General features: G+C 36.8%; 3 protein-coding genes across 3 annotated transcripts; 1 reads left to right on the forward strand and 2 right to left on the reverse strand.

Moving 5' to 3' along the window:
* Positions 1-5840: 5840 nt before the first annotated feature.
* Positions 5841-6896, reverse strand: LOC149968976 (uncharacterized). The gene is made up of 3 exons (XM_090155055.1): positions 6614-6896; positions 6397-6538; positions 5841-6260 (listed from the first exon to the last, which is right to left on the reverse strand). The coding sequence occupies exons 1-3, from the start codon at positions 6631-6633 to the stop codon at positions 6003-6005; spliced, it is 420 nt and encodes a 139-aa protein (XP_090011181.1). The 5' UTR covers positions 6634-6896; the 3' UTR covers positions 5841-6002.
* Positions 6897-7786: 890 nt separating this feature from the next.
* On the forward strand, positions 7787-11486 carry ATPsynF (ATP synthase, subunit F). The gene is made up of 5 exons (XM_090155056.1): positions 7787-8057; positions 8127-8211; positions 8270-8368; positions 10276-10392; positions 11358-11486. Exons 2-5 carry the CDS (start codon positions 8133-8135, stop codon positions 11387-11389), a joined length of 327 nt encoding a protein of 108 aa, XP_090011182.1. The 5' UTR covers positions 7787-8057; positions 8127-8132; the 3' UTR covers positions 11390-11486.
* On the reverse strand, positions 11474-17320 carry LOC149968978 (ras-related C3 botulinum toxin substrate 1). The gene is made up of 5 exons (XM_090155054.1): positions 17099-17320; positions 15882-15953; positions 13853-13970; positions 13722-13784; positions 11474-12922 (listed from the first exon to the last, which is right to left on the reverse strand). Exons 1-5 carry the CDS (start codon positions 17131-17133, stop codon positions 12635-12637), a joined length of 576 nt encoding a protein of 191 aa, XP_090011180.1. The 5' UTR covers positions 17134-17320; the 3' UTR covers positions 11474-12634.
* Between the last annotated feature and the right edge of the window lie 7870 nt (positions 17321-25190).

Here is a 25190-nt window from a genome sequence, read left to right on the forward strand (position 1 = left end):
TTGTAGGGCATAGTCGAAAGTGTAAAAATAATATTGGTTCGGTTGAAAAAGACCTATTTTACACTGAGTTTGGAGGTCGGGGGAAAAAACAAGTTATACTAGCAGGCAATAGCCTTTAACGTAAACAATCGTACATAACCACAACACACATGTATATTTATTTTAGGGATATTATGCTTTCAGCTATGTAGTTAATAATCAGATCTGCAAAAAGTTATTGTTAAAGAAAATTATTACTTTCAACACCTAATTAGACAAAGTAGACAAAGACCGCGTCTTCCATTTCGACGTGGTAATTACGAGTAAGATCATCAAACAAAGATTTGTAGACCAAAAATTACGTTTATTTTTCTTTTGTTGTTTTTTAACGTGAAATATCAATTGTCCGAGTAGTATTTAAAGCGTTTACATTTCAAAGTTAAAACATTATCTCAGCTTGGCCGATTGTTGTCCAGTATGCCTCTTTACACTCGAAATCAGCGCGCTCATATGCTAGAATTAATTTACGGAGAAGGTCGTCGTAATGCTACTCTAGTAAGTCAGTTATTTAGACGAAGATTTCCCAATTGCAGACCAAGTCATACGACGGTTCTTAGAGTGGTCCGCGACTTCGACAACTGGGGTTATATCAATCCGAGGTTTCGTGGTCGTGGTCTCCAGGACATCGACATGGAAAACACCATACTTGCCTACTTCGTCGCCTATCCTCGAGCGAGCGTCAGGACTGCCAGCTTTGACTTAGGGTTGGATCGAAACTACGTTTGGAGAACACTCAAAAGACACCATTTTCATCCTTATCGAGCGACACTTCACCAAGGACTGCATGACGGTGATAGACAGCGCCGACTCGACTTCTGCAATTGGTTTTGCCTCATGGCTGACGCACACCAGGATTTTCACGATAAACTACTGATGTCCGACGAATGTTCATTCGGAAGAGATGGGCCTTTCAACCGTCAAAACCAATATATGTGGGACTACGAGAATCCACACTGGGGATTTCCTCACCGCCACCAAGTGCAGTTTCGCTTAAATGTGTGGGCTGGTCTGTTAGGTGACAGAATTATTGACCCGTTCTTCTTGCCAAATCGTCTGAACGGTCAAAACTACTTGGAGTTCCTTCAAAATGAAATATCCAACGTGTTGGACGACATTCCTCTGGCCGAGTACAGACGCATCTTGTTCCAGCAAGATGGGGCGCCACCTCACCAATATCGTGACGTGGTTGCATATCTAAAAGACGAGTTTCCTGGAAGATGGATCGGAAGAACTGGTCCTGTTCGTTGGCCTGCAAGATCCCCTGATCTAACACCACTCGACTTTTTTCTTTGGGGATTCGTTAATGACTACGTATAACAAACACCTGTGACGAGCGTTGAAGATTTACGACAAAGAATCATCGAAGCATGTCGCCGGGTGACTCCAGAAATGGTTTGGGGAGCATTTCGCAATATGCAACATCGTGCATATTTGTGCATTGCATCAGAAGATGGCATTTTTGAAAACATTTTGTAGAAGTCATTTAAAAACATTTGTCACTTGGGCTAATTATTATTTGTTTATTTTTCGAAATCTTATAACTGAAATGCATGTTACCTACAATTCGTTAAAGGCTATTGCCTGCTAGTATAACTTGTTTTTTCCCCCGACCTCCAAACTCAGGGAAAAATAGGTCTTTTTCAACCGAACCAAAATTATTTTTACACTTTCGACTATGCCCTACAACTTTTCTATTGAAACATTTTGCGTGACACCTACCGGTGAAAAAATAAATTTTCCAAAACGGCACAAAATCGTTCGATTTTTCTGAAATTTAGTAACCAAAGCCTTCCATACCTAACAAATAAACCCTGAAAATTTCAGAACCCTAGCATAAATACATTTTGAGAAAAATGGCCTGATCGAGCAAATTGAGACACCCTGTAAAGTTTCCTGTTATTAGTTGTTGTTTTGTTGACACCCCGAGAGATAATGGTACCTGAAAGAAATAAGCGCATCCTCGCAAACACGGCAAAGGTTGCTGGGCTCACAGTCGAAAATTTCATATGAATAGCAAATAGTTTGGTAAATTTCGTTAAAATTTTACAAAATCAATTAGTCAAAATTTATAAATAGAATACTCGAATTTTTCAATTTCATTATTTGGTATTCTAAAATATTAAAAAAAAATTGATTCGTCGGTGCGAATAGTAAACCTTTAATTTGGTCAAATCAAATAGTGACAAATACCTTGCACACACCTAATTCAAGCGAATAACATTACCAAGATAGTTAGTTATGTTGCTTTTGATAATGGTAATATATTATATACTTCTAATATCCTGGAGTGACATCTAAAACTAGCATAAGGCAGTGGCGAATTCATATGGGGGCACGCCCCCCCCTTGACGCTTAAGCATTTGAAATAAGTAGGGGTGTGCAAATACCTTTTTTTGGGGACCAATTCAAATATCAAATTTTTTTTTAAGATCATCAAATACCAAATCAAATATTTGAAAAGTCAAATAATTTGGTCAAATAGTATTTGGTTAAAAATATTTGATCAAATACCAAATAGTATTCAAATATCAAATACTAGATCAAATATCAAATAATTTGGTATTCAAATAGTGTCAAATAGTTGTCTACAACCAGTTTCAATTTAAATAAGTAAAATAACTTAACCTCCATTTCATTTATATTTAACAATAAGTCAATTACTCAATGAAACTATCTTAATTATCATTAATCAATTAATCATCAAACTATTCAGTTTAACTATTTATAATTATAGATATTAAAATTACGATCCATGGTTTTAAAATTTAAGTAATAGAAATTAAAAAGACAGATACTTTATTACCAAGTCATAAAAAAGGTAGCTTTCGGCTCAAATGTTAACAATACTAGCACTTACAATATTTACAATTACATCGCTGACAATGAAAAATAATATCATCCCTTTTTTATATAGTTTTTTTATACAACCTATTTATAGTTTGTTAATTATAAATTGATTCCATTGTAATATCCAATAACTACTTTTATAGGTTTAATTTCCTCCAACCAAATATGTGAACCGTGCCTTTATCTAGATTTATAAGTATTAAGTGACAATTAAGTCTAATAGAAATGGAATTTTAAATTGTTTCTTACCATTAGTGTAAGTTGTTCAAGTCCTAATCTTGAACTTTTCTAATTAACTTAAGTCTCAAACTATTTAAATAAAAGCATTTATTAATGCCGGTTTAACATAAATAAATTTAAATAATAATAAATCCAACTAAAACAATAGACTAACTAGTAGTAAAGAACGAAGTTTCTTTTACACTGGTCCAGCTTATAATGCTTCTTGCTTTGTGTTTTAGTTTCGCTTTCATATTTCCATTGTTCAGCCAATGGCCAAAGCGCACGAGCTTTAAAATTTTTGGCGGGAAAACCCAGACAACTTCTAGCGGTTAATTGATTATTTGACTAATTTATCTAATATTTGAAATCAAGAAATTCTATTTGAAGACACCAAATTATTTGATTTTGGAACTATTTGACCAAATACCAAACTATTTTATATTACCAAATACTTTTTATAGCTTTTTTCAAATATCAAATTATTTGGTCAAGAAATAAAATATTTGACAAATAGTTTTAAACACTATTTGATTTGGCAAACCGGTTATTTGATTTGGTATTTGCATAGAAATCTCATAGGTAACTAGAATGCTGCCGCCTACGGCCGAGCTTGACGCCAGTTCGCCTTGAACCTTCAGCCAATGAGAGGCCGTAGAGTGGTTCCGCCAAGGAGGATAATAATCCTCCTTGGATCCGCTACTATAGCGGGAGATAGGTGACGTCATTCTCTCTGGTGACATTAAATTCTTGGCAGAACCACTCTTTGAGCTCTGATTGGCTGAGATCTGGCTATCGTCTGCCACGGCGTTTGGCCCATTGCCAGTTACACGGCAGCATTCTAGTTACCTATGATATTTCTATGGGTATTTGGTCCAAATAATTTGGTTGTACCAAATATTTTGCACACCCCTAGAAATAATGAATTTTTTTAAACTGGAACTGTGGCCAGTAGAGCCTAGGTAGTTTAATTAAAAAACTGGCCACTAGCCACTTACCATTTTTTACCTTCAAAATCCGGCTTTAATAATTTATGGTCAAATTATCTACTCTTGACAATATGTGCTAGGGCATAGGCTTAGTAGGTTAGTTATTATGGGTATTTCAAAATTTTGGATTGTTCAATAAAGAACTATAAATCTTGAAGGGAAAAAACTTTGAATTAATTAAGTGGTCACCAGGGCCACTAACACCCCAAGCATTTAATTTTTAAACTGGCCCAGATAAATTTTAAACTGACGATTGGCCTGTGAGAGTGCCTTATTTCTCACACTGCTCACTGGAGCCCTTGGGGCGTTATATACTCGGCATTCTATAACCTTATGGGGAGGGTAGTTTGCAGTGGAAGAATAAGTCACTCTAGTCCTCAGCTATGCGAGGGTGGGTTGGGGGCTGCCCATGGTGTCGCCTTTTGTTGGGCCGTGATGAGGGCGTTTGTTTGCTATATGTGAGGCAGTCACGATGGTTGTCTCGCAAAGCTCACTTTGGTCCCGTCCTGGTTAGTCTCGTAGGCCGCTGTAATGCTTAGGTGGAAGTTCGCGGAACAGCAGGGTAGAATGGATTCATGCCTTGGTCTTACTTATGGTACGGGGGTATTTAAATATATACAAAGGTGGGGTGGCGGAGTGGTTAGCACTTTCGCAAGAGGAGCCGGGTTCGATCCCAGCTTGTGGCACTGGGTGAAAACTCGGAACAACTCCTTCTGCGTTGAGTTTGCAAGTTCTCTCCTCATTGGTTTAAGGGGTTTTCTCCTGAGCTCTTCGGTTTCCACTTACATAAAAACTTGTTGAGGTTAACGGTAATAGTTAGTGTAGGGAGCTGTTGGCTCGATCGTGTGGCATGCAGGGCTTGCCACCACCCTCTTACGCATTGTCACCAGGCCACCTAAATTAAAGGCTTCAAAAGTCGCTTGATGACTTAGGCCTAAGGTGGTGCCTTGGGTATTACCCTAGCCACGGCCAACTTTGATCTCTCGCGCTACAGCGGCCATCTCATTCGTTGACGTTTCTGTGCTAACCTATGAGCAAAAGATGTGTATGACATGAGTGCCGCTAGCGGATTATTATTTTTTGAATAGTTTTTACATTGAAGCCAATATAAAAACCGAGCGTGGTGCTGAACTCCTACACGTTATAGTACAGTTTATAGGGGGAAAATCCTTGCTCGCGGAATTTCGACGAATGTGTTGGCCGCTGTAGCGCGAACAGCGCGTGATCAAAGTTGGCCGTGCCCTAGCTGATTATTATTATTATCTTAACCCACGGACTGTAAATTTTAGAGGACCGGTATTCCCGAGGTATTTTACGCCCCGTTCACCGATCAGGCTGACGGAAGTCGCTCAAGGTCATTAACTAAAGCGCTTGTCTTTCGGTCGGCCAGATTTCCAGATAACATGCGTGGGGGGGGGGACTAGCTCTATGCCTGGTACAAATGACCTTGACGAACTCTCTCTCTCTATTTCGAAGTGATTGATGCACGGGGAAACCAAAATTCTACATAGGAAGGCAACACTTTACTCGTCCTCTAAAATTTACAGTCCCTGCTTAACCTGACATTTTAATAATTTTCAAATTCCTTTCAGGTAATAGGTCTTTGTAAGCCAGAAAATACCAGTTGTCCCCTAGTTTATTTCCCTCCCACATAACGGAATAAGGCATCTACCATATTTAACACGTGTATGGACTTGACCAAAAGTGGATATCCACTTTTGACTTGACGTGGTGATTAAATAAAAATTCTAATAACAAAATTTTAATTTAGGAAAGAAATTTTTTTTATTTCATAAAAAGTCATTCACTCACACAAAAACAACTCACAATTGTCAGAAGAGAATACATCCTCACAATTTTATATACACAAATCACAAGAAATATAATGTTAATTTTATAACAATTGCGTTATGAATTTGGTAGATGGCCACTTCTTTGTAACCTCTGGAGATGGGCTTGGAAGAGAAGGTTATTTATGTGATAATAAAAAGGATTTTCACTCGCACTCAATTCCGGTGAATATGGAATATTAAGGTTTTCTGTTAACGCTATCTCCGAATGTTTTTGATCATCTGACATGTTTTGTGTGCTTTTTGTTTCAGCAACTGGTGGTTGGAAATTGAAATCTAGAGCACTTGATACATTTGGCTGCGTCGAACAATGACCCTGAGAAATATTTTTAAAGATATTTACTTAAAATCACTAAATCAATGAACAAAATTGATTAGTATGACCAGGACTAGTTTACCAAAATCTAGCTAACTGACTGACAATTAGAAAAATAATTAAATTTATTTATAACCTGATTAAGATCATTTACTAGATTTTGAACACCCTGGGGTTGGTTTGGATTTGATCTAATGTGTAAGTTATTGATCCTTTTAGATATTGGGATGAACTCGCATCCATCATCACTGTCATCACATTCTCTTGGTCGTTTGCGGCTAAAATAAACCATAAGCATATTATTTTTAAGAAATCATTAAGTAGAAAAACTTTAAAATATTCAATTAACTTACCTGTCCAAAGTTAAAGTCATGGCAATAGATGTATATTAATAATTATGGCAATTACAATTTAACAGAGTCTTGAACATGGAATTTCTTGTTATAGACTAAGCCTACTTATGGATTATTTTAATTCTAAAAGTTAAACTTAACTCTTTTCCCCTATATATAAGAATTTAAATGTTATTTTAAAGTAGCTATTATAATAAATTGAAATTTAAAAGATTATGACAAATTAACTACAAACTAGAATATTTGTTTCGTAAACATGCATGTCACGTTTATGAGCTAGCTCAAAGAAAATGAAGAAAGGGAAAGAAAACTTCATAGCTGAAAAAAAAAAGGTTTTTGTAACTTCCGGTTGGGTTAATACAGTTTATTTCTGGTCATGGCCAGGTAGCGCTTAATATGATCTAGCGTCTGCTACAGACAAATAAAAAAAGTCACAGAACGTTTTTTATTAAATAATCTTATCAAAATATAAGCAAACGACAACAAAACTATATTAAAATGCAGGTATCATTATTTATAAAGTCAAATTTACGAATATCGATGAAGAAAAACTATTAGCGGTAGTAACAATAAAAATAACATTTTATTGTTTCTATTAAATAAAATTAAAATAAAATAAAATAGAAACGTGTTATTGGTATGATTGCGGCAATACAAACTTTGATTGGCATACATTATCGCTTCCAAAAATACGCGATTATGTAGTCTCAGAACACTGGCTTAGCTGTAAAAATGTAGCCCCAATACAAAATGTCTCCCTCGTGTGGGCCCCAATGCACCGCATCAGGTGCATTGACCTAATTACGCCTTACCTCACATTTGAAATTCAGAAGATTCTGTGTTCACTAAGCCTCATAAGGGCTTTCAAAAAATAATGTGAAAATGCAAAACCAGAAGTTAACCAAAACAAAAATTGATTGCTATTCTTTTAAATTTTCGCGTAGTTTAAAATTTACGATATAATGAAAGTTTTGGCACGGCCAACTTTGATCACGCGCTTTTCGCGCTACTACGGCCAACACATTCGTCGAAATTCCGCGAGCAAGGATTTTCCCCCTATAAGCTGTACTATAATGTGTAGGAGTTCAGCGCCACGCTCGGTGGTTATATTGTCCCCAATGTAAAAACTATACTAAAAATAATAATCCGCTAGGGGCGCTGACGTCATACACATCTTTTGCTCATAGGTTAACACAGGAACGTCCACTTATGAGATGGCCGCTGTAGCGCGAGAGATGCGCGAGAAATCAAAGTTGGCCGTGGTTTTGGTGCCGCCGCATCATATAGGCTCATTTCTGTAAAATCGGACTATCGAAGTAGCCATACAGCATCACGCGACTTACGTCTGGCGCTAGAAATCTGTAGTCCATTGGCTAGTTTGTGGATATAGTTTTTGGTCTCAATAGTCTGCTTGAAGGTTATAGGGTCAATTAATTTTCTTGCGGTAAGGAAATATATTTTATTTTAAGTTTTTAATTGTTATTATATTAAGAAGGTATCATTTTATTTATAGATAAAAATGGGATTCGGTGATTACCCTGCAGAATATAACCCCAAGGTTCATGGACCATATGATCCAGCTAGATATTATGGGAAACGTAGGTTAAAAAAAATATTTTACATATATTTAAATATTGAATAATTTTTACTTCTTAGCTGACACTCCACTCAGTGAAGTGAAAGTCGGGGAGCTTTCTGCATGGATTGCACGACGGGATAAGAAACCAAGTGCTGCAATAGGAGCAATAAGCCGGGGTGAGATAATTTTGGAACTAATACTAACAAATTTGTTGTAATGATTTATAATAAAAAGTTCTGCTACTTCATGGAAGTAGCAGTACTTTTTATTATAAATCATTACAACAAATTGAAATAGAACTATGGAACAAAAATTTTAAAATTCAAGAATACTAACAAATGCGCACCATAATAGGCAAATAATATAGTAGGTGAACTGATAAAAAAATTTATTCAAAACTGTGAATAACAACGGTATTGAACATGTAGATTTCGCGTCTGTTTACGGTTTACATGGCTAGAGGTTAATGGGTAATTCAACTTCAGGATTTCAATCACCAAAGAAGGGGAAGTGTTGGAATAATTTTAAATGAAGAAAACTTACAGCCTTATTAGGAACAAACTATTTCAAAATTTATATGGTATTTGGGCGTAACTTGTAAGTCCATGAGAGTTATTTCATAGATTTAATTCTAATTCAGTTTACAGTGTGAAAGAAATCACTCGGAGAACAATTTGTAAAATGAATGATTTTTTAGGCTGATGATTGTTGTGAGAATTTGGAAAGTAATTTGGGTAAAAGGACCATAGAATATCAAATTTTAAGGCTGAGGCTACAGAATCATTCATGTGTTTTGAGGAGAGATAAAATATGCCTTAGTCACGTGATGAAAGAGGCCAAGCTACATGAAATTTGCCCCAAATTTTTCCAACCATTCTGAGGACCTTTAAGTGGATGAAACACAGTTTTTTGACCAAAACCATTTAAAACAGGGTTGCCACACACCAGAGAAAAGTCAGGGAATTTAAAAATGGGCCTATAAAGTCAGGGAATTTTAAGAATTTGTTAAAGGATAGGGAAATGTCAAGGAATTAGATTTTCTTTTGACACTTTTTGAAGGTAATTTTACTCTAGATCAATGACCAATTCTTTAATTATCATTTATTTAATTGAAAGTTTTGCTAATTTTTTCAACATTGCAATAACCTTTTTACTGAAATATAAGTCCATTTAAATTTGTTAACTTCTGATAAAAGTAAAATATAAATAAAAAAATTTTGCCTTACAAAGTCTGTGAAAATCTCTTAAAATGGTCAGGGAATTTGAATCTGAACATTTTGTGGCAATCCTGTAAAAAAAAATGAACTTAGTTACTAAAAATATAAGATTTATATCATTACTGGCATTCCTGGTTTGTACGTAAAATTTAAATATTAGCTGCAATGTTTAGTTTAGTTCATTATTCCGCTTTCCATTAGTTGCCAGGTTTTTACCCCACACAAATTTATTTTCCATTTTCTAGATAATAGGAAACCTTGGAACTTTTTAAAGTTTTTATCTTTGACTGTACCATAAACCTATAATAAGGTTCCCTTAAATAAAGATCTCGCATAGATCCCTGTGTTAACAGCATTGTCCTTGCGAGAAGAAAATTAACGTACGAGGATAGGGCAGTAGGGCCATCTTCGTTTTCCAAATTTCAACATATTATCTTACTTGGTAGAGCAGCCACACTCGGGCTGAAAAATTCTACACAAAACACGTCTAAATCTCAAATTTGAAAAACAAATACCTTCTGCCCATTCATCATGCAAAGCGCGAATTTCATTTGGGAAAATGCCTTGTTGAGAACATAACAACTAGGAGGTGCAGATTTTGAATACCTACCTCTTAATAACGAGTATGTGTATAAGCTGACTTATTGGCCTTGCATATCTCTGTGGTATAGAAAAATAAGAAAGATACATATAATAATGAACTTCTGTAGAACAAATATCTAGTTTTCATCTTTTACCCATAGTACCGATGTAAGTGGGTGGGGTTTTTTTTCTGGGTTACTCAGTGTTTTGACTGAGTATCCACCTAGTTAAATAAGCAATTAATGGAAAATTTTAACAATTTTGATAATCTGTGTATTTTCAAGCTTGGTGGAGATGGAACCACAAATACATGCTTGTTAAGAAAGGTGGAGTTGCACCGTACATTCAACTAACTGTGGCAATGAGCGCCTTCTTTTACTATCTTAACTACACTAGAATTCGTAAGTTGATTTAAGAGTAAAGTGTGTCAGTTGGTTGATATTATTAATTATAGCAAGAATGAATTCTGGTACCAAGAATATGCAATGGCAAAGATTCTAACCCCATCCTCGTAAATGCTATATCGAAAGTTCATTGCTTTAGATTTTTCATGGCACTCCTTCGCACAGACGATCATCATCTATGTCCATGTTTATGTTGTAAGGAGCTAAATTGTACCATTAATTTATTTACACAATAACGAGGCATAACGTCGATATTATAACAAAAATACCCTTTATTAATACTCTTATATACTCACAATCAATGTAATTCGTTGTGGCTGGGGGGTGCCCAACAAAACACCAACCGGCCTTGTTGCTTGACCTCCTAGAATTCCCCTTAAAAATAAAAACTCCCAAGGCGATAGGTGGAGCAACTCTTTATTTGAAATCTTCCTAAGAACTTTTCGGCATCTTTGGGCCTTGCAATGTTTTGCGATTAAAAAGCAGATGAACTAAACCTACTAAGTATGCGAGGATGAAACCAAGGCTAATGCTATACGCCCATATTCTTAGACACCTGAATGCATTTTTGCTGATAGCTGTGTGGCAAGACATCTTTTTGGGTATGCCGTCAATTCAAAATGCTTCGAGTGTGAAAAATGAAACATAGTAACAGCTCATGGAAATCTCTCATGACTAAGAGGCAAATGGCAAATATAAAGTCAGGTTTCCAAAAGCTCCTCAAATAAGAAAAATGGGCGTTTTTAATCACGCATGATGTTAATGCAATATAGAAACTGCCCAAACTACGACTTTTGTGGTGCCCTTGGAAAACTAGCTTTGGGCCTAATAATTAGTTTGAAGTTGACCAAAAAGGTCTTTTTCAGTAAAACTTTACCACGCTCAAGATAGTAAACTGACATACTTATGTTAATTCTTTGAATTTGCTAAATAGAAACTTAACCCTGTGTTCTTATTTACAGAGAAACATCGCAACGTTAAATATCACTGGTAAAAGGCAATGGGTATAATTAAAATCAATTGTATACTTGTACCAGATGTTTCAGAATGATAGTTTAAATTAAATAAAAACCGAATATTGGAAAAGATAAGATCATATGATTTATTTTGTTAACAAATACAACTTTGAAAAATCACCTTTTTAGTTTTATAATGAGCACTAGAACTCCCAAAAACATTTTTACTGGTGGCCACAATTTTCATTAATATTGGGAAACTCATCAAGCAAGAGTTGAATGATCGATAAGTGTTGAAAACCATTATCCCGATATTAAGGCTCAAAACACGCAGTGCTTATTCTTAATCCTAAATTTTATGTTAAAGAAATTTTTCTTTTTATGTTAATAGGTAAAGTCACACCCAAATATCTACAATATTTCAAATACTAAGCGTGGCATAGCGTGTTTGGGTCTTAAAACGGGTTTTGATAGAACAGGAAATTGTAAAGGGGTTTAAGGGGATTAACATGATATGCTATAGTTATTTACACAAGAATATTTGTTACCCAAAGAAGCTTGCAAAAACGTTCTTTACGAAACAAAACGGACATTTTTCTCCTTGTTATAACAGCAAACACCAACGGGATGAAGAAAAATGGCTAACAAATCACATTAAAATAATCGGGAGCTAAGAGTGATAAAAAACAATAGGGCCAAGTTATTGCCAGTAAAAGAGGAATTTAACATTGTTTTTGGCAATTACATTAATCAATCTATATTGTACAAAGCTTACATTTCATTTATTTTTTAGTTTACACTTTTTTTAAAAAAATGTTATGTACTTTTTTTGTTAGCAATATTTTTTTTTAGTCCCACGCTTCTGGCTACAAAAATTATTGCGCCTACACTCAAGCTCCAAATGATGGCAACGGCGCAAAAGACTAGCCGTATATTTGTCTCTTATCTAAGATTTATAAATACAAAGCAAATAGTCATCAATACCCGAAAACATTTAATTTTATTGAAAAAAATGAAAGCAATAGTTAATTTATAAGTAATTTTTTACAATATAAAATCTAATGGTCAACACGAAAAGTTACAACTAGTGGGAAATAGTTAAAACTTTCTTTTTACGAAATAGCGATGACCATTTGCTTTTCTTAAAATCTAGTTTCCTTCCCTCACAATAATTTTAACAAAAGGTAGTTAATTTGTTACTAACATCTTTGTTAGCGGATTAACTGAAAAAAAGCTGTTTTGTGTCAATTTTTAGTGTACAACAGTTAGGAGCTTGGTCGGCATTAAATCAAAGTGCATTTTTTTGGCTTGGGTTTTATTTGCGGACATAAAACGGCGCGAATAGCTTCATCAAAAACGTTCTTGAGTCCCTTTTGCGTTAGGGCTGAACATTCAAGATACTTTACGGCACCAATCTCCTTAGCCATGGCCAATCCTTGTGGGTACGTAATTGGCGTCAATTTTCGTTCTTTCAGCTTTTCAATAGTTTCTTTATCTTCCCTTAAATCCAATTTGGTTCCAACCAAAATGATGGGTGTACTGGGGCAGTGATGACTGACTTCTGGATACCACTGAAAAATTGTTAATTTTCAGATTTATTTATTGAGGTGTTTGGGTTAAACAGAAAAGGATTATTGGAAACATGGTGGTGCAAAAAGTGGTCTGTAGATTAAAATGTCTATAGCTTCACTCCTTTTGTGAGCAACGTTTCCATGAACTAGTATAATCATGATCATTCTTGTATAATAACTAAAAAATACCTAACCTGAAACTAATAGCCTACTTGTGTACCTGCTGTGCATTGGGGCAGATGTTAGTTATAGAGGCTCATGCCTTCAGGTGTCTGCCACCTTGGGTTAATTTTCAGTAGCGTGGCGCCACATAAGTGTAGATGAGACCCCATTTTCCCCAAATTTTTTCTTGCTACGCCACAGTCTACTCTATCATTTTATACGGTAGTCATTCTGCCATTTTATTTTTTTAGCTATTATTAAGAAAAAACAGGCCATTATGAGGAACCTTGATTTTGAAGCCCTAAATTAACTTTATTTGAGTTACCTGCTTCATAACTAAGGTAGCAATATGACCTTAGGTTAAATTACATAATTATACCACTAACTAAAAGCAGTGCAAAAAACTAGGCCTGGCAATTGTTTAGCAGGCGCCATACATCATGGAAAAGAGAAGAGATTATGAATCCTGCAGCTAAAGAAATTACAAACCATTGCTATTTACAAGTTTCATTTATGTTTAGTCACTTAATTTTAGGGTTTCTTTGAAATAATTTAGTCTAAATCATCTAATTATAATCGATCTTGGTCTCAAAGGAACAATCACATCCTGCTATGTAATATCTCATTTTATACGTACTTTGGCTCTGACATTTTCAAATGAAGCTGGATTCACTAATGAAAAACAAATGAGGAAGACATCCTGTAATAAAAATATGCAAAATAAATACCAATCCCTAACTTTAATACAATGTAACGCTTAATACTAACAGTTTGTGGGTAAGAAAGTGGACGTAATCTGTCATAATCTTCTTGACCAGCGGTATCCCATAAGCCCAAGTTTATTGGTTTCCCATCAACCATAACATTGGCTGAATAGTTGTCGAATCTAAACAAAGGTTTAATTGAATGAAAAAAAGCATCAGACTCTTTAAATTTGAAAAACTTTATGAACTGGTCTATTATACACGAAGAAATTTTAAATAAAATTATTATAGTAAGTTACGCATACTATACATTTCCCTATAGATACACCAGTTCCCCATTTTTGACTGTATTAAATTCTTTAAGAAGATAACTGAAGTGCCCATTTTTTGGGTAAAAGCATAAAAGGCAGGTATTTAACTTTAGGCGCAAGCAAATGTGGGGAATAATGAGCCACTGACTTTCGCTTATCAGTTCCACATTCTGTGGATCTTATGGAGCATTTTCGCTGTTTGCTCCACTGTTCATATGGGTTTACCTGATAAATGTTTTAAGGGAAAGCACTGGGTAGTCCAAGGGGTAACACAGCACCTCGTATTGGGCCCAAAGTTATTTGTAACTCTGCCATTGGTTAACTTATAATAATCCAAAACAAAAAGGTATTGAAAGATTTTATCACGGTGATCAAGTAGTGTATTTCCATTTCCTCAAACAAAAAAATTCAATTTTAATAACCAATGATCTATTCTGTGACGTTTCGCTAGTTTCTAATTCAAAATATACTCATAAAGGGAGTACAAACTAAATAAAAAAGTAATCTGCTAACACACAGACTTATTTTAACATAACTAGCACAAATCTTCAATAGCTTGTGTTGGCAGAAATGTGAAGTTCATGAATCTACCATAAACACTGAATTTGATATTCCATTAAGAATTTAAGACTACCTACACCAGTTATTTTCAATTGTGCCAGAGTTGAATTTAAAAAAATAACATTGATAGTGACCCAAACTCTCGTTGAAATTCAGATCACATTTGAGAAAATTAATATGCAGAAATTTTTTACTTTAAACCAGAATGTACTTAGGTTACGGATAATGTACCCTCCACACCTGCTAGAATACCTAACACTCTACATAATTCCCAACTGTATTGAACCATTAACAAAATGTTCATAATTATTAACAGAAAAAGTTAAATTATGGTGTTACTTTTTTCAATTTGAATTGTGTTTTTCAGTCTAAACAGGTGAATTCCTACATTCTCACTTACATAAATACATTCAAATGTTTCACCGTAGGGGAGAGAACAGTGGTTCTCAAATGGGGTTCCATTTAAAATTCTAGGGGCTCCCCAACATTTTGAGCTGTGCTATGGTAGAATTGGTTTTGGCAGAAAAAACTTATTGTCTAGTTTGGTGGCCTGTATGATAATAATAATAATAATAATCAGCTAGGCTAATACCCAAGGCACCACCTTAGGCCTAAGTCATCATGCGACTTTTAAAGCCCTTAATTCAGGTGGCCGGGTTACAATGCTTTGGTTAGTGAATTCACCCTGGTGCGATTTATGACACCCCTTTTTAAATAAAATAAAAACGATATTGGTACCAAAACGACTCAATCTGGTGTTTATAAATCACAGGCTAAAATGATTACAGTGATTGCTCTGTAATTACTATAGCTATTTTATAATCAATCCATAACCACTGTAGTTGATCGAGATTACATAATAACGAAAAACGTATAGTGATTACTTAATAATAAAAATGTGAAGTGGTTAGCCACAAGTGTCATTTAGGCTAGTGGCTAATAAAGACAAATTAGGAACAACAGAATTTAGTGTAATAAAACACTGAAGTACACTTAAATTTTCAGTAAAATCATTCCCTAATTATTTTCCATTACTCGCTACACTTTAAACACCTGTATTTTTCCACTTGCGAACACAGTTCACACATGTATAAAACAGAAAATTCCCATTAAGAAATATTCAAAAAGTCATTTTTCTCTCATAACAAAATAGTAATTACTCTTAACTTAAGATCATTAAATCTGAGATGAAATCCATTTGCCATTTCAATGAATACTTACACTGTTGGGATATATTCCCCGGGAAAAGCATTTGTAGTGTAGCTGATTAAGAGACATGTTTTACCCACAGCACTGTAATTAAAAAGGCATTCAACTTTAATTTAGAATCACATAAGTTTCTATTCTTGCTTATAACCCTCTAAATGATTAGGTACAAATAAATAAATTGCAGGAGACCAAAAAATTAATATACATATCTGAATAAACAAACTATGTTATGTAAAGGCCTACTCAAAATGCTTCCTACACTAAGTAGTTCAAGCTCTTTTAGTATTGCAGAGAAACTGAAGAGATTAAAAAAGGGGTGTGGGGGAACTACAACAACACCCACAAAGTCGAAGGCAGGCAAACAGCCAAAAAGAAATCTAGGTTTCTAGAAACAGAACCCAGAAAAGGCAAAGAGTAAAAAATTACGTGGGTGTTATGGCTAATGAATATAATACTTCAAATCTGGAAACTATTCCTTCAAACTGTTAGTTCTTAAACAAAAGGGATTGCGTACTTTTAATAGTCTTAACATTTCATGTTACGAAGCCTATAAGAATTCATAATAAGATGTTCTATTTGGAATTAATAATTAAACCATAGCCTCAAATTTTCTGAATGGTTAAATAACCCAAAAAATTAAAAAGCAAATTTCGCAACCCTATAAATCTACATCTCTTACAGATTTTTTTCAAACTGCTTTCATTATATGTATCAGACTACTCACTGATAGTCTTACTTTTACTTTAATTCATAATATATAGCGATATAATATTTAGTATGAATGAATAATCATTAATTTTGGTAACAAGATAGCATTGCAAGTATGAATTTATGAGTTATGTACATTAAATGGTCACTCCTTTTGGTTTTCCATATCCATATAGTGTACTTTAAACTCATTTAAAAGTTTAAAAAGGCAGAATTTTCACTGAAAATCATTGTAAACATTAATAGGCCAAGGTCTTAAAAGTTTAGAAATTACCCAATAACTCAATCTTACTTGGTGTGAAATTATACATGATCAACTACAATAATAGTTTCTATATCTACATATACATTCAAGAGTAATTTTGAGCCAGCAAATAATGACAAATAATGACGTAAATATGTAAAATTTTCGTCGAAATTTACGTTAGTCAAGTAGGAATTAAAGGACAGCTCTAGGTTTAGGCCTAATGAATAATAATTGTAAAGCAAAGGCTTAATTAAGTTAAAAAAAATTATCTTACCCGTCTCCAACTACAACGCATTTAATAGCTTGCATCTTTTCTCCAACAAAAAAATATAATTAACCAGTGAGTTTGAAATGTTAACGATAAAAACAAAAACTATTGCTTCTAATTTAAATAGAAAACTTATACAAAATAAGTTTTATTAACCTGCCCAAAAGTCACGGAAGTCGCATCGCTAAAGATGGGCGGGGACTTTACGAGTGACGAACTCGCGGGTATAGTGACTCCGCGAGGGTGGGAAAATTAAAGGGAAGGGAAACTAATGTGGCGACACCAAGGGGAGATTCAAATATATTATTTTCTAAATTTCAAATATTTTGGCGGCAGACTTGCTCATTGACCACCTATAGTCTATTTTTCGTGATGGTGAAATGGGGAATGGAGCTCAAGAAAATATATAAATTAGATTTATTATTTATTTATTATTAGATAATAATTGTCACGCGCAGTCGCATGAAATTTTTCTCGCGCTGTTTTTCAATTTCGTTTTTGAATTCTCTGTTATTAAGAATTAGGCTTGGCGAAATTTATATATATATTAGGGTTAGCGGAGTAGCCGTTGTATAGATTGGGGCGGCCTGCTAGAGTAACGAAATTAAGGGCCCGTTGCAAAAGTCTGCTTGGCTAGAACGTTACGTCATAATTCTAGCCAAAATAGGCGTGGTTAGCCGATTGGCGATTCTAGCTGAGAAACGCGTTGCAAAAGTATAATTTTCAACTCGCCTAGCAATAAATATTTCTAGCCGATTGGCGACTGGTCTAACAAGGAGACGACCCGAGGTGATAATCACTGATTTGGTTCAAAGTCGGGTATAATGTACACCTCCATATAACTTGAAAAACCTGCAAGGGAAAAGTTGCGACGGGCTTGCATTTTGTCATGGCAACCGAAAACATTTTTGACAACATGATTTGGAATAATTTCCATTGAAAATAACATGGGAATCTGAAGGATTTTAATTGACCAAATTGCATTTAAACTTGATTAAATTTAATTTGTAAAATCAATTTAAATGTATTTTTAACGGTTTTGAAATTTTCAAAAATTTTCATTTTTTAAAAGGTTTCACAGGGGGGACCGGGGCAGGAAATAAGAAATTAAAGTTATCGTACATTTGTCCAGTGACCCCCCTCATTTCAAAAATTTTATCGGACATTGTCCAATGACCCCCTCCCCCTTAAAAAAGAGTAAAAACACTTGAAAAACAAGTTCAATATTTATTTAAAATGAGATCTATGCAACGTTAGTTTTGATAAATATAGGAACTAATTTCTACAGACAAGTCTTCTTCCTTTTTCTGTCTACCACTGTGTAATAGATTTTTCTGACTGAAAATCTGTTATGGAAGGACCAAGCCAAATAATAGTCATACATTGACTTAAATGTTCATTAGTTATACTAGCGCGTTTATTGGTTTTTATATTATTCTTTCTTCTCCTGCACTTGAGGCTCCAACACAGCTTCCCCGGTCCCTGGGTCCCCGGGCCGCCACTGCCCGCTAGGGCCGCCAGGCGTCCATCCCTGTCTCTTTAGCACAGCCACAGAATAGACTATCAAGTATCAACTTCAATAACTCAGTACTTCCTCATATTTCTTGTAAAATAATTGTTAATATTTTTATTTTGTAGAAAAAAACATTCCCAGTTTATTGAAAAAGTTATCGGACGAATGTCCAATGACCCCCTAAGATTTTGAAAATTTATCGGACAATGTCCAGTGTCCTGTGCTTATTTCATGCCCTGGGGGGGGGGGACCTTAAAATCCTTCATATTCCCATGTTATTTTCAATGGAAAAATCCCAAATCCTGTTGTCAAAAACGTTTTCGGTTGCCATGGCAAAACGAAAGCCCGTCGCAACTTTTCCCTTTAAGGTACATGGAGGTGTACACTATACCCGAGTTTGAACAAAATCGGTGATTATCACCTCGGGTCGTCTCCTAAGTCTAACTCACTCGCCAATCGGCTAGAACGGGCAAAATGGTGGAATATTTGGCAATACTTGATTTAGCGCGTTTTTTAATCGCAAAACGAGGCTGGAGAAGCTGTATTAAGACGTACACTGTTAAAAAAAATTGTTCTAATTTGAACAAATTGCCGTTCAGAAGGTTGTCCCTGTAACAGAACGCCATTTTGTTCTAATATGAACAAAAAATATTCGTTCGATAAAGAACGATGGTTGATGGTTCAATATTGAACTTAGATGTTCTATATTGAACAAACCTCCTTTGTTCAAATTAGAACGTTTTGTCGTTCGCGGTGGAACGCTTTGTCGTTCGCCGTGGATCATTTTCTCGTTCGCCGTGGAATGCTTTGTCGTTCGCGGTAGAACTCTTTGCCGTTCACCGTGGATCAATTTCTCGTTCGACTTGGAATGCTTTATCGTTATCCAATACAAAGAGTACATGAAGTAATTGCTTTCAAAATCATAGCTCATGTCTCCGGCCTGCGATTCATCATGCTTAATTAATCAAAGTAACCTAACCTAACCCATTGCCCACCGAAAAGGAAAACCAGGCCTAAAACTAGTTTAATAGAATTTAGTTCCAACCTCAACTACAACTACCTTATTAAGCTTAAAATATCTACCACGAAAGTGATATGCGTAACATCAGGTAACATATATAGAACCTTTTCAAAGCGCAAAAGATATTACATTCTATTCTCAGCCGAGAGGCCGAGTACTGGAAACGAACGATTTTAGAATTTATTTCTATGCTAAAACGTCAAACCAAATTGCAGTATATTACGAAATATTTTCTGTAAATTTTAATTCTGGAACTTGGGCAATTACATTTCCGAACGAATTTCGTTTACCTTGCCAATTAAATAAAAATATACTTAAAAAAAACTGTACGTGTCTTATAAAATCGGGCCTTTCACCACCCTTTTTCGTTTTCCACTTCGTTAGGACACGGAGGTTATTTATATCGTTATTTGTGTGAAGTTTCTTTTCAATAGGTGGGGTAGTTTCTGAGAAACAGCGTTACAGACCTAACGCCATTTGAGTCGCTAATGAAATTGAATCTTCGGTAAATTTCCAAACACACTGTACATACAGCTACAAAAACAACTTCATTACAACCTGTTCTAAATCACCCTGTAAATAAACTACTACGAGTAATAGTTTAATAAACCAGTACACTAACTTAAAACAACATAATAATGTACGAAAAAACTACCTATAACAAAGTGCACTCTAAACCACTCATTTATTACTTTATGGATGTTATACTTGTTTGTTACTTTTGGCCATACGAAGTTTTCCGCAAAATAGTGTAACACTTATTTGTTACTTTTGGCCTTACGACGTTTTCCGCAAAATAGTGTCACTTATTTGTTACTTTTGGTCATACGTTGAAAGTGTCACGCTTACATGTTAGTACATGTACATGAAACCAATACAAAGAAATCCATATAGGATTGTGTGTAAAACCTGTTCTAAGGGGAACGAATCTATTCTATTGTGTAGTTTACAAGCCTTCCTCCAGAGGGCGAAAGAGCATTCGTTCTTATTTGAACCATAGACAGTATATATCCCTTAGGGATATATACTGTCTATGTTTGAACGAAAAAAATATCTTGAACACACCGTTCTCTGTTACATACCTTTAGAACGCTATCGTTCATTTTTGAACAGACTGTTCTAAGTTGAACGTCTTCTGAACGAATTTTTTTAATAGTGTATTGGAATTGGATGAAAAAGAGTTTTTGTAGTATTACCGACTACCAAAACACGTATTTATGAAGTCATGGAATGAACTACGACTCGATCTTGAGCCTGAAGGGTTGAGAGGTCGACCACCGTTGCGTTCTGAAAGCAAACTTCACAAAAGATAATTTTCACCGAGTTCACGAAAGCCGTTTCTCTGTCATCTACCTAAAAAACTCGCGATTTACCGCGAAAATAGGACTCTCCTATTGGTTAGAAAGTGGGCGGGGTGTAATTTCGGCTAGAATTATATTGGCTAGATCGCACTTCGGAGACTTTTGCAAGCGATTTTTTTCTAGCTCGCCAATCGACCTAACCGATTTTCGATTTCTAGCCGATGGGCTAGAAATTTGTCTAGGCCATTTGCAACAGGCCCTTAAAATGGCCAAAGACGGAAAGGACCCTAAACCAGGAAACAAAAGTTTTGTAACAAAAAACACCAGGAGGGATATTGTGAATTCCACTATTGATTGGATCGGATGCAAATTTTGTCATCGATGGGAACTCTTTGATAACACTCCTCTCTTTCGGAAAATAAATTTTGAAGACATCGACGACAATACCCCATTCTCTTGTAAATTATGTGACGTCTCTCAGTTACAAATCTCTCTTCAAACGGAACTAACATTTTTAAAAGAAGAAACTAAACAACTGCATCAAACTGACACCACTAATTCCTTACGAATCGCCGCCCTAGAGTACTGAATCTCGACTCGAAACTTGACAAACTCGAAACCACTCATAAAGACCAAATCAAAATTCTATCGCTCCATCTTAGCACTGCCACAGAAAAGTTAAAAGTGATCTAGATACATGCCACGAATACCTAACCATAAAACTCAGTTTGCAGATGAGGTCATTGATAAAATCGAACCGTTGCTCCAACAACGCGTTGATACCTGCAGACAAGTTGACCATAATTAGTCTTCTGATATTGTAAATGACGTTTTAGCCAAACTTGACCCGTTACTCCAAACGCGCGAGTCTGATAATATAGCAAAAATTGATTCCAAGGTTGACGCTGTTGAAGAAAAACGTCAAGAAGACCTTCAGAAACACAACGTGTTACTCCTCAACATTCCTGAAACTAATGCGACTGATGATACTTTGGGCCAGTGGCGTAGACAAGGGGGGGTTCCCGGGTTCAGCCCCCCCCCCCTGGGGCCTACCATTGACCGTACTAAATTTCCACCCTCTTAACATTCACGTACTTCGACCCCCCCCTTGACGAATTTCTGGCTACGCCACTGCTTTGGGCTACACTCAAGTCGCTGAATTGCTCACCAAGAGTGGTCTCTCTGCTCACACAAAATTCTTCAGGTTACCCCGCAATCAAGCTTCTCAAACCAATAATACCAGGCCTTTCAAAATATTATTTCGAAATGGTTCACAAAAGCCACAATTTCTTCAATATATCTCCTATTGTCGTCAAGATCCTAATTTCGCGATACACACCAGACCTGATAGAACTAGAAAACCACTATCTTTCTTTCTGCTAAAAAATTCCATGGCCATCCCTAAGCTGTCTTACCTCCTCCGTAGCGCCCCGGTATGGCGATGTCAGACCGACCTCCTATCGTTTGATGACAAACTACGTTTGGCCCTTGAAAAGGTCACCAATACTTTGATGGAACTTTCTTCATGGGCAGCGCCGGCCCTAGGGCGGTGCGAACGGTGCGACCGCACCGGGCGCCATCATAGGTGGGGGCGCCGAAACGAGATCGGGACGACGGGACCAATAACTTTTGACCGCAAGACCGAAACGCTTGACCTCGCAATGAGATCTCGCACCATCAGAAAAACTTGCTGTGGCCGCTGCTGACCATGGGCACAGCCCTCGCTTCCGGTGGCTAAAGGGGGCCTTGGAATCCGCCATGCCACCAAGCTAGCTCTCCCCGCTTTTTTGTCTTCGTTCTCGAGCGTCTCTGATCTCCTTCGCGAAATTCTCCCAGATTCCTTCACCGATTCGGAAGACCAAGTATTTCTTGACACCGTCCGCCAGTGGGAACTCCTTAGCGTTGAAAGTATACCTACGCCAGATCTTTGGAAATACCAACGCGTTTGGGAAGGCCCTGTGATCGACAAAACTTTATCACTTTTAGCCGCTCGGGCTTCAACTGACCGGGATAAAGCCCGGCTCCTATCGGTGAATTCGAAGGAGTCCGGGGTGTGGTTGAACGCTCTTCCGTCACCGTCTCTCGGTACTCATTTAAATGATGATTCCTTCCGTATCGCCGTCGGTCTTCGGTTGGGGTCCCAAATCTGCGTGGCCCACACGTGCAACTGCGGTAATCAGGTTGATTCCTTTGGCTCGCGTGGATTGAGCTGCAAGAAAAGCTCCGGTCGGCTCTCTCGCCATAGCGCGGTTAATGATATCCTGAGACGCGCTCTCGTTTCCGCTGGCGTGCCTTCCGTCCTGGAACCACCTGGTCTATCGCGTGATGATGGAAAACGCCCGGACGGCATGTCGTTAGTCCCTTGGTCCGGCGGTAAGTCGCTTGTATGGGACTTTACGTGCACGGATCCTTTAGCTCCATCGTATTTGGCTAACTCTTCAATGGCCCCACTCTGGGTAGCTACCCAGGCCGAATCGAAGAAAAAAGCCAAATACTCGGGGTTAGAGAATCGTTTCCTTTTCCAGGCTGTTGCCGTCGAGACCCTGGGATCTTTCGATCATGACGGCCTGGAATTAATGCACGCGATTGGCCGCAAAATTCGGGAGGCGTCTGGTGACCCGCGTTCCACCGATTACCTAGTACAGAGAATCGCAATCGCCGTACAACGAGGCCTCGGTTCTGAACACTTTTCCGCCGGGCTCCTGACTCGACGAATGTTTGTTTTCTCTACCATAATTGGTTACATGTTGTTTCAAATAATATTTATTCTTGTACATTATCTTAATAAACAAGTTTTAATTTCTTTGTATTATGACGCAGTTAATGAGCTAAAGCGACGCCTCAACAATGGCGAAAGTAACCTTTACGTTCGGAACTACAACGTGGTCTCTAATGACCCGTACTTTAGACCTCCAATCGCTACCCAGCAGACCACTGCCCCACAGGCAATTTCAAGCGGTACGATGGGACACACTCCACCTTCTTCCGACACCTATAGCACGAGAGCTATTCCAAAGACATTTTCGTCTCACCGAATCACAATTCCGAAGTGCCCTATCAACCAACATGTCTACGATAGTTCCTCTTCAACGACTCTCCACGACCGAAACCAACCTTTAGTAACACACTCAGCTAACCAGCAAAATCCACAGTGGTCCTCCCACCCAATGTCTCAACTCTATGTAAGACACAACTATCCACCACAAAACTACCTTTAAAATCCTCCTCCACACTATAATCCGTCCTGGAATACATTGTCTCCCAACTTTATACCTTTGGGTCAGAATCCCTCACAATATTGACCTTCGACTGGTCTTCCTTCATTATTCGAAACTATCTACTTTCCTCAATCACAATTTCCTCCTCAACGAACTATCTCAACAAAATTTCCAAATGATTCCTTTTCAACAACCTACACCAAAAACTCTTCATAGCAATTCCTCTCCTGTCACTCCATATAACCTACATATTAACCCTCAACAGCCTAAACCAAATTACTCATTCCGAAGTTTCAAAACAATTGCACAACCAACATTTCGAATAACTATCAACCAGCACCAAACTAACTTAAACGAAACCAATTTTCTTATATATATCTTATCGTAAAAAACCTAAAAAGTTATCAATCATTAAAAAATGTATTTTTATTTTTAACAATTGATAACTTGGTAGGTTTTTTACGAAACGATATATATAAGAAAATTGGTTTCTTTCCGGTTAGTTTAACAAAGACCTGCGGGTCGAAAGCTCTAGAGAGTAATTATCTTGAGGAATAGTAATCCATGTGTGGCCTCCGTTGAAATTTTATTCCTGTAATTTCTCCATGGGTCCTTTAAATGATTGATATCTGACAGGGACATTAATTTGGTCTTATATAGGCACACGAAAATTTTCAGGTCTAAAATATACCTACCTAGGTGCATGGCAAATCACGCGATTAAAATTCAACCCAAGGCGGGGTAGATTTCAACCCAAGGCGGGGTAGATTTCAACCCAAGGCGGGGTCCATTTCAACCCAAGGCGGGGTAGATTTCCACCCAAGGCGGGGTCCATTTCAACCCAAGGCGGGGTCCATTTCAACCCAAGGCGGGGTAGATTTCAGCCCAAGGCGGGGTAGATTTCCACCCAAGGCGGGGTCCATTTCAACCCAAGTCGGGGTCCATTTCAACCCAAGTCGGGGTCCATTTCAACCCAAGTCGGGGTAGATTTACACCCCAGGCGGGGTCCATTTCAACCCAAGGTGGGGTCCATTTCAACCCAAGG

This window comes from Leiobunum rupestre, chromosome 1 (assembly GCF_980474605.1).
Source record: "Leiobunum rupestre chromosome 1, qqLeiRupe1.1.hap1, whole genome shotgun sequence".
Lineage (NCBI taxonomy): Eukaryota > Metazoa > Arthropoda > Arachnida > Opiliones > Sclerosomatidae > Leiobunum > Leiobunum rupestre.

Bases quoted from the DNA above. Each gene is read 5' to 3' on its own strand.
- LOC149968976 (XM_090155055.1), bottom strand. From the start codon at position 6,633: ATGACTTTAACTTTGGACAG. The intron at 6,539-6,613 runs GTAAGTTAATTG...GGTTTATTTTAG, and splicing joins ATGACTTTAACTTTGGACAG to CCGCAAACGACCAAGAGAAT. The intron at 6,261-6,396 runs GTTATAAATAAA...AATATTTCTCAG, and splicing joins TAGTAAATGATCTTAATCAG to GGTCATTGTTCGACGCAGCC.
- LOC149968978 (XM_090155054.1), bottom strand. From the start codon at position 17,133: ATGCAAGCTATTAAATGCGTTGTAGTTGGAGACGG. The intron at 15,954-17,098 runs GTAAGATAATTT...TTTTAATTACAG, and splicing joins TGCGTTGTAGTTGGAGACGG to TGCTGTGGGTAAAACATGTC. The intron at 13,785-13,852 runs GTTAGTATTAAG...TTTTTATTACAG, and splicing joins CACTTTCTTACCCACAAACT to GATGTCTTCCTCATTTGTTT.
- ATPsynF (XM_090155056.1), top strand. From the start codon at position 8,133: ATGGGATTCGGTGATTACCCTGCAGAATATAACCCCAAGGTTCATGGA. The intron at 8,369-10,275 runs GTGAGATAATTT...TGTATTTTCAAG, and splicing joins AATAGGAGCAATAAGCCGGG to CTTGGTGGAGATGGAACCAC. The intron at 10,393-11,357 runs GTAAGTTGATTT...TCTTATTTACAG, and splicing joins TCTTAACTACACTAGAATTC to AGAAACATCGCAACGTTAAA.